The sequence below is a fragment of the Perca flavescens genome, chromosome 1 (genome assembly GCF_004354835.1).
Source record: "Perca flavescens isolate YP-PL-M2 chromosome 1, PFLA_1.0, whole genome shotgun sequence".
Lineage (NCBI taxonomy): Eukaryota > Metazoa > Chordata > Actinopteri > Perciformes > Percidae > Perca > Perca flavescens.
In genome coordinates, this window is record NC_041331.1 from 43418884 (window position 1) to 43431897 (window position 13014).

General features: G+C 44.1%; 3 protein-coding genes across 3 annotated transcripts in view; 2 read left to right on the forward strand and 1 right to left on the reverse strand.

The window, feature by feature from the left end:
* Nucleotides 1–3321, forward strand: part of LOC114557227 (WD repeat-containing protein 88-like) — a 43060-nt gene extending 39739 nt beyond the window's left edge. Inside the window, exons 8-11 of the mRNA XM_028580642.1 lie at nucleotides 1796–1878; nucleotides 2031–2099; nucleotides 2188–2286; nucleotides 3196–3321. Of these exons, the coding sequence (XP_028436443.1) occupies nucleotides 1796–1878; nucleotides 2031–2099; nucleotides 2188–2286; nucleotides 3196–3321 (377 nt within the window). The remainder of the gene's footprint in view (nucleotides 1–1795; nucleotides 1879–2030; nucleotides 2100–2187; nucleotides 2287–3195) is intronic.
* Nucleotides 3322–8772: 5451 nt separating this feature from the next.
* On the reverse strand, nucleotides 8773–10742 carry LOC114558826 (nuclear factor 7, brain-like). The gene has a single exon (XM_028583491.1). It carries the CDS (start codon nucleotides 10607–10609, stop codon nucleotides 9092–9094), a length of 1518 nt encoding a protein of 505 aa, XP_028439292.1. The 5' UTR covers nucleotides 10610–10742; the 3' UTR covers nucleotides 8773–9091.
* Nucleotides 10715–13014, forward strand: LOC114563246 (WD repeat-containing protein 88-like). The gene is made up of 5 exons (XM_028590383.1): nucleotides 10715–10789; nucleotides 11123–11205; nucleotides 11422–11490; nucleotides 11579–11677; nucleotides 12720–13014. The coding sequence occupies exons 1-5, from the start codon at nucleotides 10726–10728 to the stop codon at nucleotides 12843–12845; spliced, it is 441 nt and encodes a 146-aa protein (XP_028446184.1). The 5' UTR covers nucleotides 10715–10725; the 3' UTR covers nucleotides 12846–13014.

Sequence of the window (13014 nt, forward strand, 5' to 3'; positions counted from 1 at the left end):
AAGGGAACCACCACCCCAGTCTGCCACTCCTTTGGCACCGTCCCAGACTTCACGCAATGTTGAAAAGGCGTGTCAACCAGGACAACCCCTCCACACCCAGAGCCTTGAGCATTTCTGGGACGGATCTCATCAATCCCGGGGCTTTGCCACTGTGTAGTTGTTTGACTACATCAGTGACTTCCGCCTGGGAAATCGGCGACAATCCCCATTATCCTCCAGCTCTGCCTCTAACATAGAGGCGTATTAGTCGGATTCAGGGTTCCTCAAAGTGCTCCTTCCACCGCCCTATTACCTCCTCAGTTGAGGTCAACAGTGTCCCATCCTTACTGTACACAGCTTGGATGGTTCCCCCTTCCCCCTCCTGAGGTGGCGAACAGTTTTCAGAAGCACTTTGGTGCCGACCGAAGTCCTTCTCCATGTCTTCTCAAACTTCTCCCCACCCGCTGCTTTGCCTCTTTCACGGCAGAGGCTGCAGCCCTTGAACCCGCCGGTGCCCTGCAACTGCCTCCGGAGTCCTCCGGGATAACATATCCCGGAAGACTCCTTCTTCAGTCGGACGGCTTCCCTGACCACCGTTGTCCACCACGGTGTTCGTGGGTTACCGCCCCTTGAGGCACCTAAGACCCTAAGACCACAGCTCCTCGCTGCAGCTTCAGCAATGGAAACTTTGAACATTGTCCACTCGGGTTCAATGCCCCCAGCCTCCACAGGGATGCGAAAAGCTCCGCCCGGAGGTGTGAGTTGAAAGTCTGTTGGACAGGGGCCTCCTCAGGCGTTCCCAATTTACCCGCACTACACGTTTGGGCTTACCAGGTCTGTCAGAGTCTTCCCCACCCCTGACCCAACTCACCACCAGATGGTGATGGGTTGACAACTCTGCCCCTCTCTTCACCCAGTGTCCAAAACATACGGCCTCAGATCAGATGAAGCGATTATGAAATCGATCATTGACCTTGACCTAGGGTGCTCTGGTACCAGGTACACTTATGAGCATCCCTATGTTCGAACATGGTGTTCGTTATAGACAATCCATGACTAGCACAGAAGTCCAACAACAAACAACCACTCTGGTTTAGATCAGGGAGGCCGTTCCTCCCAATCACGCCTCTCAGGTGTCTCCATCATTGCCACGTGTGCGTTGAAGTCCCCAGCAGAACAATGGGTCCCCACTGGAGCCCCATGCAGGACTCAGTCAAGGTCTCAAGAAGGCCGAATACTCCGAACTCCTGTTTGGTGCATATGCACAAACAACAGTCAGAGTTTTCCCCCCACAACCCGCAGGCGTGGGGAGGCGACCCTCTCGTCCACGGGGTAAACTCCAACACAGCGGCGCTCAGCGGGGGGCTTGTGAGTATCCCCACCCGCCCGGCGCCTCACACCCTGGGCAACTCCGGAGAAGAAAAGAGTCCAACCCCTATCCAGGAGGATGGTTCCAGAACCAAGACTGTGCGTGAGGTAAGCCCCACCAGATCTAACGGTGGCGCTCCACCTCCCGCACCAGTTCGGCTCCTTCCCCCACAGAGGTGGCGTTCCCGTCCCCAGAGCCAGCGTCTGCTGCCCGGGTCTGGTCCGTCGAGGCCCCTGACCTTCACTGCCACCCATGTGGCATCGCACCCGACCCCAACGGTTCCTCCCACAGGTGGTGGAATAGAAATGTTAATTTAAACAAGGAGAGGAGTGTGGAGTTCTAGTCTACAGAAGACTCAACATTTCAACAGGCTGACTCACACTAAACCTAAAGAGTCCAGTTCTTAGTTTTTTGGCTAATAAAAATCTTCCGGTCATGTTTCCACAGCCAGCCTGCTGGTGTCTGGCTCCTATGACAGGACTGTTGCACTCTGGGATATGTCGTCCCTCTGCCAGACTCTCATCCTGAGGGTGAGACAGACACACACACACACACACTCTCATCCTGAGGGTGAGACAGACACACACACACACAGACAGACACACAAACTCATCCTGAGGATGAGACAGACACATGCACAATAAAAGGCATCTTTAATGCTTTTTGTCTTCCTGTGTCACAGGGCCACAGTGATTGGGTGACAGATGTGTCAATCAGTGCTGACAGGAAGTTGGTGGTCTCTGCCTCCAAGGTATAAATCCTCTCTAGTCTCTCCCACTGAACTCAGCTGATGTGGAAGCATTCTAACATGAGCCGCTGAGTGTCCTGTGTCTCTGTAGGACAGGACGGTGAGGTTATGGAACATGGAGAACATGGAGGAAATCCCACAAGTCCTGGAGAAGAGGAGGACACAAGGAACAGGAATCCACATCCTCAAGGTGAACAACACAAGCCATCCTTTGTTGTTCTGCTGTTGAAATGTAGTCTTGCATTGTCTGGCTGCACCACAGATGCATTCTGGGATAGGAGAACAAAAACTCTCTGGGTTGTTTGCATTTCTTTAAACCAATCCCTCAACACACGTAGTTTATAAAATCTGATGTTTGATTCTAAAGTAAACTAGCTGACAATATAACAGCTACAAGTCAGCTGAGATGATGAGACCATTAAACACACAACTGGTTGATCCTTTACACACACTACAATGGGAGGAGACACAGAGAGAAAGGAAGGAAGGAAGGAAAGAAAGAGGGAAAGACAGAAAGAATGAAAGAACGAGAAAAATAAAGAAGGAAAGAGAGAAAGAGAGAAAGACAGAAGGAAAGACAAAGAAGGAAAGAACGAGAGACAGAAAGAAAGAAGGAAAGACAGAAGGAAAGAGACAGAAAGAAGGAAAGACAGAAAGAAGGAAAGAGACAGAAAGAGGGAAAGACAGAAAGAAGGAAAGACAGAAAGATGCAAAGAAGGAAAGACAGAAAGAAAGTAAGAAAGATGGAAAGAGGGAAATACAGAAAGAAGGGAAGAGGGAAAGACAGAAAGAAGGAAAGAGGGAAAAAAGGAAAGACAGAAAGAGGGAGAGAAAGAAAGAGGGAAAGTAGGAAAGATGGAAAGAAGGAAAGACAGAAAGAAGGAAACACAGAAAGAGGGAAAGTAGGAAAGAGGGAAAGAAGGAAAGATGGAAAGAAGGAAAGACAGAAAGAAGGAAAGATGGAAAGAAAGAGGGAAAGACAGAAAGAAGGAAAGAGAGAAAGAGGGAAAGACAGAAAGACCTTCCCAGTGTCTTGTTGTGTGTCTCCAGTGTGAGGAGTGTAGAAAGACCTTCCCAGTGTCTTGTTGTGTGTCTCCAGTGTGAGGAGTGTAGAAAGACCTTCCCAGTGTCCAGGCTGCAGACCTCCGAGCTGCTGACTCGCTGCGTTTTCTGTCGACTCAAATCGCCCTCCAGGTACCGACCGCAGCCGCCACCGCTCATGTGACTTCCTGTCTCAGAGGTCAGACGTCAGAGGACAGAGGTCAGCCAGGCAACAGCAGCCCGGTAGGAACTGGAGACGGTTTCCCACCCAGCCTCATTTTTCACTCCGTTTTACTGTCTCTGTGTTTCCACATTGTACAGATTTGACATTTTTTCCAAGTTTTTTTTTTTTTCCCTTTTCCCGATGTTTTAGTTTTTGTCACTTTTGTTCTGCACTTTTTTGTCACTTTTTTTGTTTTTTGTCACTTTTTTTAACGTTCTTTTATCAATTTATTTTTTCAAATGCTCTAAAATTGAATAAAACCTAAATTCAATGAAAATAGTGAACTGATCATTTATTTAACTTGTAAAGAGCCATCACATGTTAGTTTTTTTTGGGACATTTTGGTTGATAGAAACCCAAAATTTCTGATATAGAAATTGTGGTGGAAACTTTTCTTGTTAGCAGCCGGGTGTATTTCAAAAAGGACAAAGTGAAACTAATAAGACAAAAACTCCCATTTCAACCTTTATTTGTTTCAATATAACCAATAAACTAAGATGAATAAAACAAATATGTTATAAATTAAAGTTTTTAGACCTAGGAGAGCAAACCTAAGTACTTCTAATTTGAAGTCAATTTATCCAAATTGTTACCTGATATGGGAACATATCACATTATATGATTTATAACAAAAATGTGTATCAAAATCATTGCTGAACCTAAATTCCACATGCACAACTCCTATTTCTCTTACAACAGGGGGTGTGTGGTGCTGTCAGTCTTTTGCTGCTCTAAAAATGGAGTATACAGTGAGGGGTTACCAATCACCTCACTGAGTTTTCTTCAAACCTTGTGGTTGTTAGATGTCATCAGGAATTGGTGTCTTTTTGCAGTGAGACACAATAAGTTACCAGTTGGTCCTCACACAATGGTGTGTCTGGTGGGTGTCCTCTTTGCTCAAGTCCAATGTGTGGAGGTGCTTTAAATAAAATTTCAAAGGGTGACAGGTTAGATAGCAGAGTTTACTTGACAGTGATACATTCTCATATAAATCAGTACAATAAGCAGAGCTTTTGTCAAATGTAGGCATGTTGCATTTTGAATGCAAACCACTATACTTGAGATTTTGGTTGGAATTCTCCATTTTGGAATTATTTCAGTGAGTAGGGCATTGGCTACTACACTGGCTGTCTGTGTTGACATGACACATGCCTGACAGTAGTCTTGATCCAAAAAAAATCATTTGTGAACCAATGTTGTTTCATCATTGTGAAACTATTGTTTTTCCCTCAATTGCATTTCCATAATACTAATCATTCCCCCTTTTTACACATGAGCTCTACTGCTTGTGCTGAGAGATGAGATGGGGAAGGTCCAGATCAGATAGTATCAGAATCTGGTACAACAGAGAAGCCCACACGGTTCAGGCCAGTGCTAGAGTCTCTGGAAGAAGACCTGTTAACCTAAAAAATGAAATCAGGGTTAGTGAGAGGTGTGTCAGAGAGGTCAGGTCGTGGTGTTCAGACCACCTGTAGCTCTGCAACACAATTCTTTCTCTCTGTCATCTGGTGTGTGGAGAAGAAAAATCAGGGTTAAGAAAGTGCATCTGTTAGGGTGACATTTGGCAATCTAGCAGAGTGGTAATATCTAAACAAACCTGGCCACTTAAAAAATTTAAATTTTTTCCATTCTGTTCATACAAAATGTGTGACACAGAATGTGGAACAGGACATATTTAATGCTTCCTCAGCGGCAGAATCCAGTTTTAGAAATTTGCAACCGGACGGAGTTTAATCGCCCGTGGTGTTCCAGTTGTAAACAGAGGTTTGCAGAACCTTGTGAACTAATCAATGGTTGACAAAAACTGTTTTTAGGGATCTGGCAGTCCCAAGTTTACGGGTAAAACTGCAGAGCCAGTTTCATATTGTGTGTGCTTAATGTGTGTGGGCATGTGTGTGATTGTTTGATGTGAACTGAGAGCCCCTAAACCATGGATCAGGGAGCTCAATAAAACTTCCATAATTGCATAAATAGAAATAAACATATGTAATAGGCACATATTTCCAGTAGGACAAAACAGTGTATTAGTGCAAAGCATTTCTTCATTCTGGGAATGATGCGTGTTTGTGGTAGTAACAATTTCCTCATCAGCTTTTGGACTCTAAAAATCAGAGGGACAAGTGTTGTTTTTTTTTGGCTTAAACAAAGGCAGTTACATACCCAATGAAAAGTCCTTGCAGTACAAACACTGGTCTGGGTTGTAGGGCTCATTTTTTGTCCACGGTAAAACCTCGGCCTCGTCTGCCGTGTTGGGGCCTCCTCTGGCTCGACCACACACAGTGGACACACACAGACACACACCCTTACACAGACACACCATATGTTGCCCACCAGCTTGTTGTAACATGCAGACAAACACTTCAAACATGGTTTTCTCACCCGATGCAGGTGTGACGGAAACTGGCGGTCCTGTCTGAGAGTTGAGTCAATGTCCTCTTTGTCCCTCCACTTTCTCCAGCTCTGGTTTGTATAGAACTGATGAGGAGGTCATTGGCACAAAAAGCTTATGTGTGTTTTGCATTCTTTCCCTGAATCACTACCTCTTTTACCCATATGTTAAAACATTCTTTGCCTTTTTCCTGTACTTTTGGTACATTCTATACATTCTGAACCATATTTCTTTATCATCTCGTATACCACGGGTCCCGGGTGAATGGGACTTTGAACCTTTTTTCCCCATAACCAAATAGGGGAAGCCATTGCCAAACCTTTACAAATGCTCTCGCTATGAGCCCAAGTTTATTTTTGGCATCATTGCACAAATCCAAACAGTTTGCCGACTGTTTACCTTTAGATTTTATCCTAAAATCTATCTACTTATCAATCTACTCAGTTTCCAAGGTCGGTATTTGTTTCTGAATTATTCATTAGCCAATTCAAATCACTTTCAAATTAATTCATTTAATTTTGATCTCACCCCTGCTGCTCGAAATTGCTTCCTTTAAGATCAGTGTGGAATCAGTCCTCCTTGGTTCTGGTCCTCTCTCTCTGAAGGGTTTTTAGGTGAGGTAGAGGCAGGCGATCTTTGATCCCTGGATAGCAAGTCATCATTGACCCACGGAGTTCTCCTCTGTTTTCCCACTGTCCCTTAGGTGGTCGCCAAATTGTTATGGAAGTGTATTTAATTTAATTTATTTATTTTTTGATAGGGAAGTTAAACAATGAAACAAATAAAAACAGTTGGAGACTAAACCAAGTTCTTTTTTTTGTATTTTATTATATATTTGCAAATATAGGTTTAACACAGGTTTCACAAAGGGCACAACAGCTCAGTATGGAAAATGTCTCTATCAATTGAACAAGTACACTGAGCCAATACAGAAAAAGAAATGGGAGTGATATTTAAAAACATGTTCTAGTCTAAACATGACTCTACATTTCTTATAGGCAACTTTAGACAGAATAGACAATCAGTATAAATAAAGAGACATCATGGAGCTGTTTATCTCAATTGTATGGGGACAAAATGAATGTAAGAGAGGGTAGTTTTAGGGTGACCTTGTAGCCCCTATCTGTTCAGACAAACAGTGCTCACATTATGTTCCAAACTTTATGGCTCCCACTTAGTTTAGTGAGAATCAGAATAAAAATGTGAGAATGAGGTAAACTCACTTTAAGCATTGTGAGAGAAACTAAAGCAGAAATAACACAAAAATATAAAGAATCATGCTTAAATGTAATTTTGCCATTACAGTATTTCTATATTTCTAAAGTGTTTTTAAATTAATTGTAAATTAATTTCTATGACAGCTTGAGAACCAGTCAACTAAACCACATAAACAAATGTATAAATGACATCATCATCATCAGCCCATCATACCCGTCTCTCCCCAGCACAAAGCTTCTTAGGAGCCTCCATAAAGTTCAGCTACTTTCTCCATTTTCTAGTAGAAACATCCAATCTGGTCCAACAGTTTAAATGACCTCTGGTCAAACACCCCCACCCTATCATCTCACAAGCCCACTCCTGGATAGAAGGCAGCCCTTCATTCCTCCATCCTCTTCAAATAATCTGTCTGTCTATCATTAGACTAGTTTGGACCCAGCTTCTTATGTGTAAAATCTAAATTAAACTCAGAATGTTAACACATCTCCACCCAAAGCTGAAAACCAGTCGGCTACATTCTGCAGATTTTCATTCTAGATCAAAACAACAACAACTAAACCCTGCAGATCCTGTTTGGGTCTGATCATAACAATTAAGCTTTTTACTCATCTTTGAAATGAAAAAACAACATATTTAGGGCCCGAGCACTGACAGTGGCGAAGGCCCTATTGAAACTGAAGGAATTATTATTATGGCAAATTAATTGCCTTTTTGAGGGGCTTAACATATTCTAAAACTCACCAAAATTGGCAGTCGCATCAAGTCTGGTGAACATTTACGTATTTTAAGAGTTTCGCGAATAGGCGCAGAAAAATGGCTCGCTACCGCCCCCTACAAAGATAAAGAAATTGAGCCCTTGCAGTACGTTTAACGTAGACTAACGAGACTTGGTACACATATGTAACATGTCACGACGTAGAAAAAAGCTCATTTGAGCCATACCCTAAACCCAACAGGAAGTTCGAAATTTGTGCGATTTTGGTCATTTCCACATGTCGTACTTTAACGAACTCCTCCTAGAGATTTCATCTGATCAACTTCAAACTCGGTCTGTAACATCTTAAGATGTTAAAAACAGGAAGTGGGTGTAACTCGAGTGTACATTGTCCAACTGGCTCAAAACTTTTCAGGATTCATAATATTCAAACTCTGAGAACATTTACTGGACAAAATTGACTAAAAGTCATAGCGCCCCCTAGTGGCAACAGGAAGTAGGCCTAAAAGTCAAGGTGCTATACTTTAACGAACTCCTCCTACAGATTTCATCCGATGGACTTCAAACTTGGTCTGTATCATCCCAACACCTTAACGATGAAAAGTTATTAAAAGAAAAACTTTTCATCAAACGGTGTGGGCGTGGCGTGGCGGTCATTTTGGGTGTTTAGCAATGAACGAGAAAGTGGGGGTAAAGGCCTGAGGACACCTACAGGCCAATATTGACTTTTGGTCATAGCGCCCCCCGCTGGCAACAGGAAATCTGCCTTATATGACAAACATCATCCGATTTACATGAAACTTAGAATGTGTGGTCTACATATGATATTGAGCCGGCCCCTATAATATAAACACGCCCACTTACTCAGGCCACGCCCCCCTTGATAACATTTGAACAGTTTAAGGTAGAGTCTCGTGTGAGGTATCAATGAACTCAGCAGAGACTTCTATTTTTATTGGTGGTGGTTTGACCCGTCCCCTATACTTTGGCCACGCCCCCTTTCACAGCTAATGAACTGTATGACGTAGAGTCTTGTGTGAGGTATCGTTGAACTCAGCGGGGAGTTCCCGTTTCATTGGTGATGATTTGCGGCGTCTGAGTGCCGCGCAAAATGCATGGTCACAAGGAGCGGCGTCCACCAGTAAGGCCGACGCGGGCATGGCCGCGAGGGCCCATCCATTGCTGCTTGCAGCTTTAATTTTAATTAAAATTCCAGTTCTTGCATCACATTTACACCAATAGCAGCTCAGCTGTAGTTTCTCATTCTGGGCTTTGGAAATATTTTGTGTATCAAACAACAACCAATGAATGGTTTCCATCATGTCTTCAAATCTTAATTCTTCTAACCTGGATCTCTACATTTTCTTCAAAAAGAACTAACTGGATTCTGTATTAGCCCAAAAAATACACTACCACATAAAACGACTAATAAACGACTTTGAGCTCTCTCTTCTCTCCACCTTCTCTCCTCTCTCCATCTTCTCTGAGTTCTCTGAACCTGACAGAGAAATCTCAGCTGGACGGATTTTGATTTCTGCAGTTTTAGCATCACCAGCGGGTCCGATAGCGAACCAAGGGAAGAGTTTCTCAGTGAAATTGTCTCTGTGAGTGCAGATGTGAGTCATGTCTTCAGAGTTGAAGAAGGACACCTCCCCCCCCTCATAGTCCAGCTGGACTCTGATCCTCTGGAGACTCTTCTTCACTGTGACACTCTCACCAGATCCATTAGTGTATTTTCCACTGTGATGTACTAAACACCAGTTTCCATATTCTGGTGAAGCATATCTTTCTCCCTTCCTGTCAGCTGACTCTTTGGCTAAACCCACATTCCAGCCAGGATAATCTCCCACCTCCACCTCCCAGCTGTGTTTCCCTGAGCTGAAACCCTCAGAGTCCAGAACATTGTGATACCTGCTGTGTCTCTCTGGATTGTCTGGAAGCTTCTGCTTTGTGTCTCCACGTCTCACACTGGTCAGATCATCAGACAGATAGAGAGAGGGGTGTGCAGTGTTTGGGTCCAGAATGACAGGACAGAAGTGGACCTTGTCCTTCATCTTCTCCCAGACTCTGAAGGACAGGTTGCCCAGATGTTTGGCCACATCTGTCAGTGCTCCTGAGAGCAGCTGTGGATCTGACAGCGAGCACTGGACTCTGGCTCTGCTCTGAGAGGCTTTATAACTGCTGAGGAACGCCACGCTGTCTTTCTGCAGGTCTGCTTCCACAGCAGAGATGCTGTCTGACAGAGAGGAGATCTGTTCCTGAATCCTCTTCATCTCTCTGCTGACAGTCTTCCCCCTCTGCTGCTCTTCCTCCCTCAGAGCTGCCAGTCTGGACTCCTCTTCCTCTTTCAGGAACTGGTGCAGCTTGTTGAACTTGGTTCTGATCTGACTCTCTGTAGACAGCAGCTGCTTCTTGGAGTGTTGATTTATTTCATCGTATGTTTCCTCCACTCGTCTGTGTTTGTCTCTCTTGTCCTGCAGAGACTGTAAGTCAGATTTCAGCTGCTCCTTCAGATCTCTGACTGCTTGTTCTACAGGAACCACCGTGTGACCGTGGTGGAGAGAAAACTCACAGACAGGACACACAGCTCTATCTTCATCCTTACAGAACCAATAAGGGACTTCTGGATGTTTATCACACACCACCTCCTCCTTCTTCTCTCCTTTTCCTGTCTCAAATGATCCAGATTTCTGTCTCCCAGCAAAGTTGTCAGCCAGTTCCTTCAGTGCAGCGTTCACTGCTGGTTCATCCGTTAAGGACTTTGTTTTACAAATGGGACAGTTTTTGTTGTTAGCTTGTTCCCAGAATGTGTGCAGGCAGCTTGAACAGAAGCTGTGGTTGCAGCTCAGAGACACAGGATCTCTGAAAGTCTCTGAACACACATGGCAGTTCAGGACATTTTCAACAAGAGCAGTTTTCTCAGCCATCTGTCTTTGTATCTAAATGTCTCTCAAAAACAAGACTCACAGAGTTCCTGTCCCTTCTCTTGACTGCTTCAAATCTTCCCGTCGTGTGTTTTCCAGCAGAGATCTCACACCCTGTAATGGCGTCTCAGCTCTGTTCAACAATGTCAAAATCTACTTTCATTTTCACTTTCCTCTCACCAGGTGAATTATTAACACCAGGAAATGCTGTGATGTCATTTAGTCACCAGCAGATGGAGGCAATCATTCAGAGTTGAATGTTTTACTCTCGATTAAAAAACACATTTTCCTTGTGTAGGCACAGCAGTAGATTCATAATAAAAACACAGCAAAATATGCAGCATGTAACAAAGTGTTTGTTTTGATTCACATAATAAAGAATAGAAATGTAGAGTTATAGTCTAGAGAGGACTGAACATTTCAACAGGCGGACTCACACTAAACCTAAAGAGTCCAGTTCTTAGTTCTGTTTTATGTTTTTTGGCTAATACAAATCTTCCTGTCATGTTTCCACAGCCAGCCTGCTGGTGTCTGGCTCCTATGACAGGACTGTTGCACTCTGGGATATGTCGTCCCTCTGCCAGACTCTCATCCTGAGGGTGAGACACACACACACACACAGACACATAGACACACACACACACAAACACACAGAGAGAAACACACACACACACTCTCATCCTGAGGGTGAGACAGACACACACACACACACACACACACACACATACACAAACACACACACACACTCTCTCTCTCTCTCTCTCTCTGCTGAAATAAAAGGCATCTTTAATGCTTTTTTTCTTCCTGTGTCACAGGGCCACAGTGATTGGGTGACAGATGTGTCAATCAGTGCTGACAGGAAGTTGGTGGTCTCTGCCTCCAAGGTATAAATCCTCTCTAGTCTCTCCCACTGAACTCAGCTGATGTGGAAGCATTATAACATGAGCCGCTGAGTGTCCTGTGTCTCTGTAGGACAGGACGGTGAGGTTATGGAACATGGAGAACATGGAGGAAATCCCACAAGTCCTGGAGAAGAGGAGGACACAAGGAACAGGAATCCACATCCTCAAGGTGAACAACACAAGCCATCCTTTGTTGTTCTGCTGTTGAAATGTAGTCTTGCATTATCTGGCTGCACCACAGATGCATTCTGGGATAGGAGAACAAAAACTCTCTGGGTTGTTTGGATTTCTTTAAACCAATCCCTAAACACGTGTAGTTTATAAAATCTGATGTTTGATTCTAAAGTAAACTAGCCGACAATATAACAGCTACAAGTCAACTGAGATGATGAGACCATTAAACACACAACTGGTTGATCCTTTACACACACTACAATGGGAGGAGACACAGAGAGAAAGGAAGGAAGGAAGGAAAGAAAGAGGGAAAGACAGAAAGAAGGAAAGACAGAAAGAAGAAAGAAGGAAAGACAGAGGGAAAGACAGAAAGGAAAGAACGAGAAAAATAAAGAAGGAAAGAGAGAGAGAGAAAGACAGAAGGAAAGACAAAGAAGGAAAGAACGAGAGACAGAAAGAAAGAAGGAAAGACAGAAAGAAGGAAAGAGACAGAAAGAGGGAAAGACAGAAAGAAGGAAAGACAGAAAGACGCAAAGAAGGAAAGACAGAAAGAAAGATGGAAAGAGGGAAAGACAGAAAGAAGGGAAGAGGGAAAGACAGAAGGAAAGAGGTAAAGAAGGAAAGACAGAAAGATGGAAAGAGGGAAAGAAAGATAAAGGAAAGACAGAAAAGAAGGAAAGACAGAAACAGGGAAAGAGGTAGGAAAGAGGGAAAGAAGGAAAGATGGAAAGAAGGAAAGACAGAAAGATGAAAGACAGAAAGAAGGAAAGACAGAAAGAAGGAAAGAGAGAAAGAGGGAAAGACAGAAATGCCTTCCCAGTGTCTTGTTGTGTGTCTCCAGTGTGAGGAGTGTAGAAAGGCCTTCCCAGTGTCTTGTTGTGTGTCTCCAGTGTGAGGAGTGTAGAAAGACCTTCCCAGTGTCTTGTTGTGTGTCTCCAGTGTGAGGAGTGTAGAAAGACCTTCCCAGTGTCTTGTTGTGTGTCTCCAGTGTGAGGAGTGTAGAAAGGCCTTCCCAGTGTCTTGTTGTGTGTCTCCAGTGTGAGGAGTGTAGAAAGACCTTCCCAGTGTCCAGGCTGCAGACCTCCGAGCTGCTGACTCGCTGCGTCTTCTGTCGACTCAAATCGCCCTCCAGGTACCGACCGCAGCCGCCGCCGCTCATGTGACTTCCTGTCCAGGAGGTCAGAGGTCAGCCACACAACAGCAGCAGCCGGTAGGAACCGGAGACAGTTTACAACCCAGCCTCACCTTCAGAGTACCTTACTGTCTCTGTGTTTCCACATTGTACAGATGTGACAATTTTTCCAAGTTTTTTTTTTCCCTTTTCCCGATGTT

What these genes read in the sequence shown, in the direction of transcription:
- LOC114563246 (XM_028590383.1), top strand. Translation starts at nt 10,726, where the DNA reads ATGGCGTCTCAGCTCTGTTCAACAATGTCAAAATCTACTTTCATTTTC. An exon ending in TGGTGGTCTCTGCCTCCAAG is followed by an intron (nt 11,491 to 11,578) that starts GTATAAATCCTC and finishes GTGTCTCTGTAG; the next exon opens with GACAGGACGGTGAGGTTATG. An exon ending in CAGGAATCCACATCCTCAAG is followed by an intron (nt 11,678 to 12,719) that starts GTGAACAACACA and finishes GTGTGTCTCCAG; the next exon opens with TGTGAGGAGTGTAGAAAGAC.
- LOC114558826 (XM_028583491.1), bottom strand. Translation starts at nt 10,609, where the DNA reads ATGGCTGAGAAAACTGCTCTTGTTGAAAATGTCCTGAACTGCCATGTG.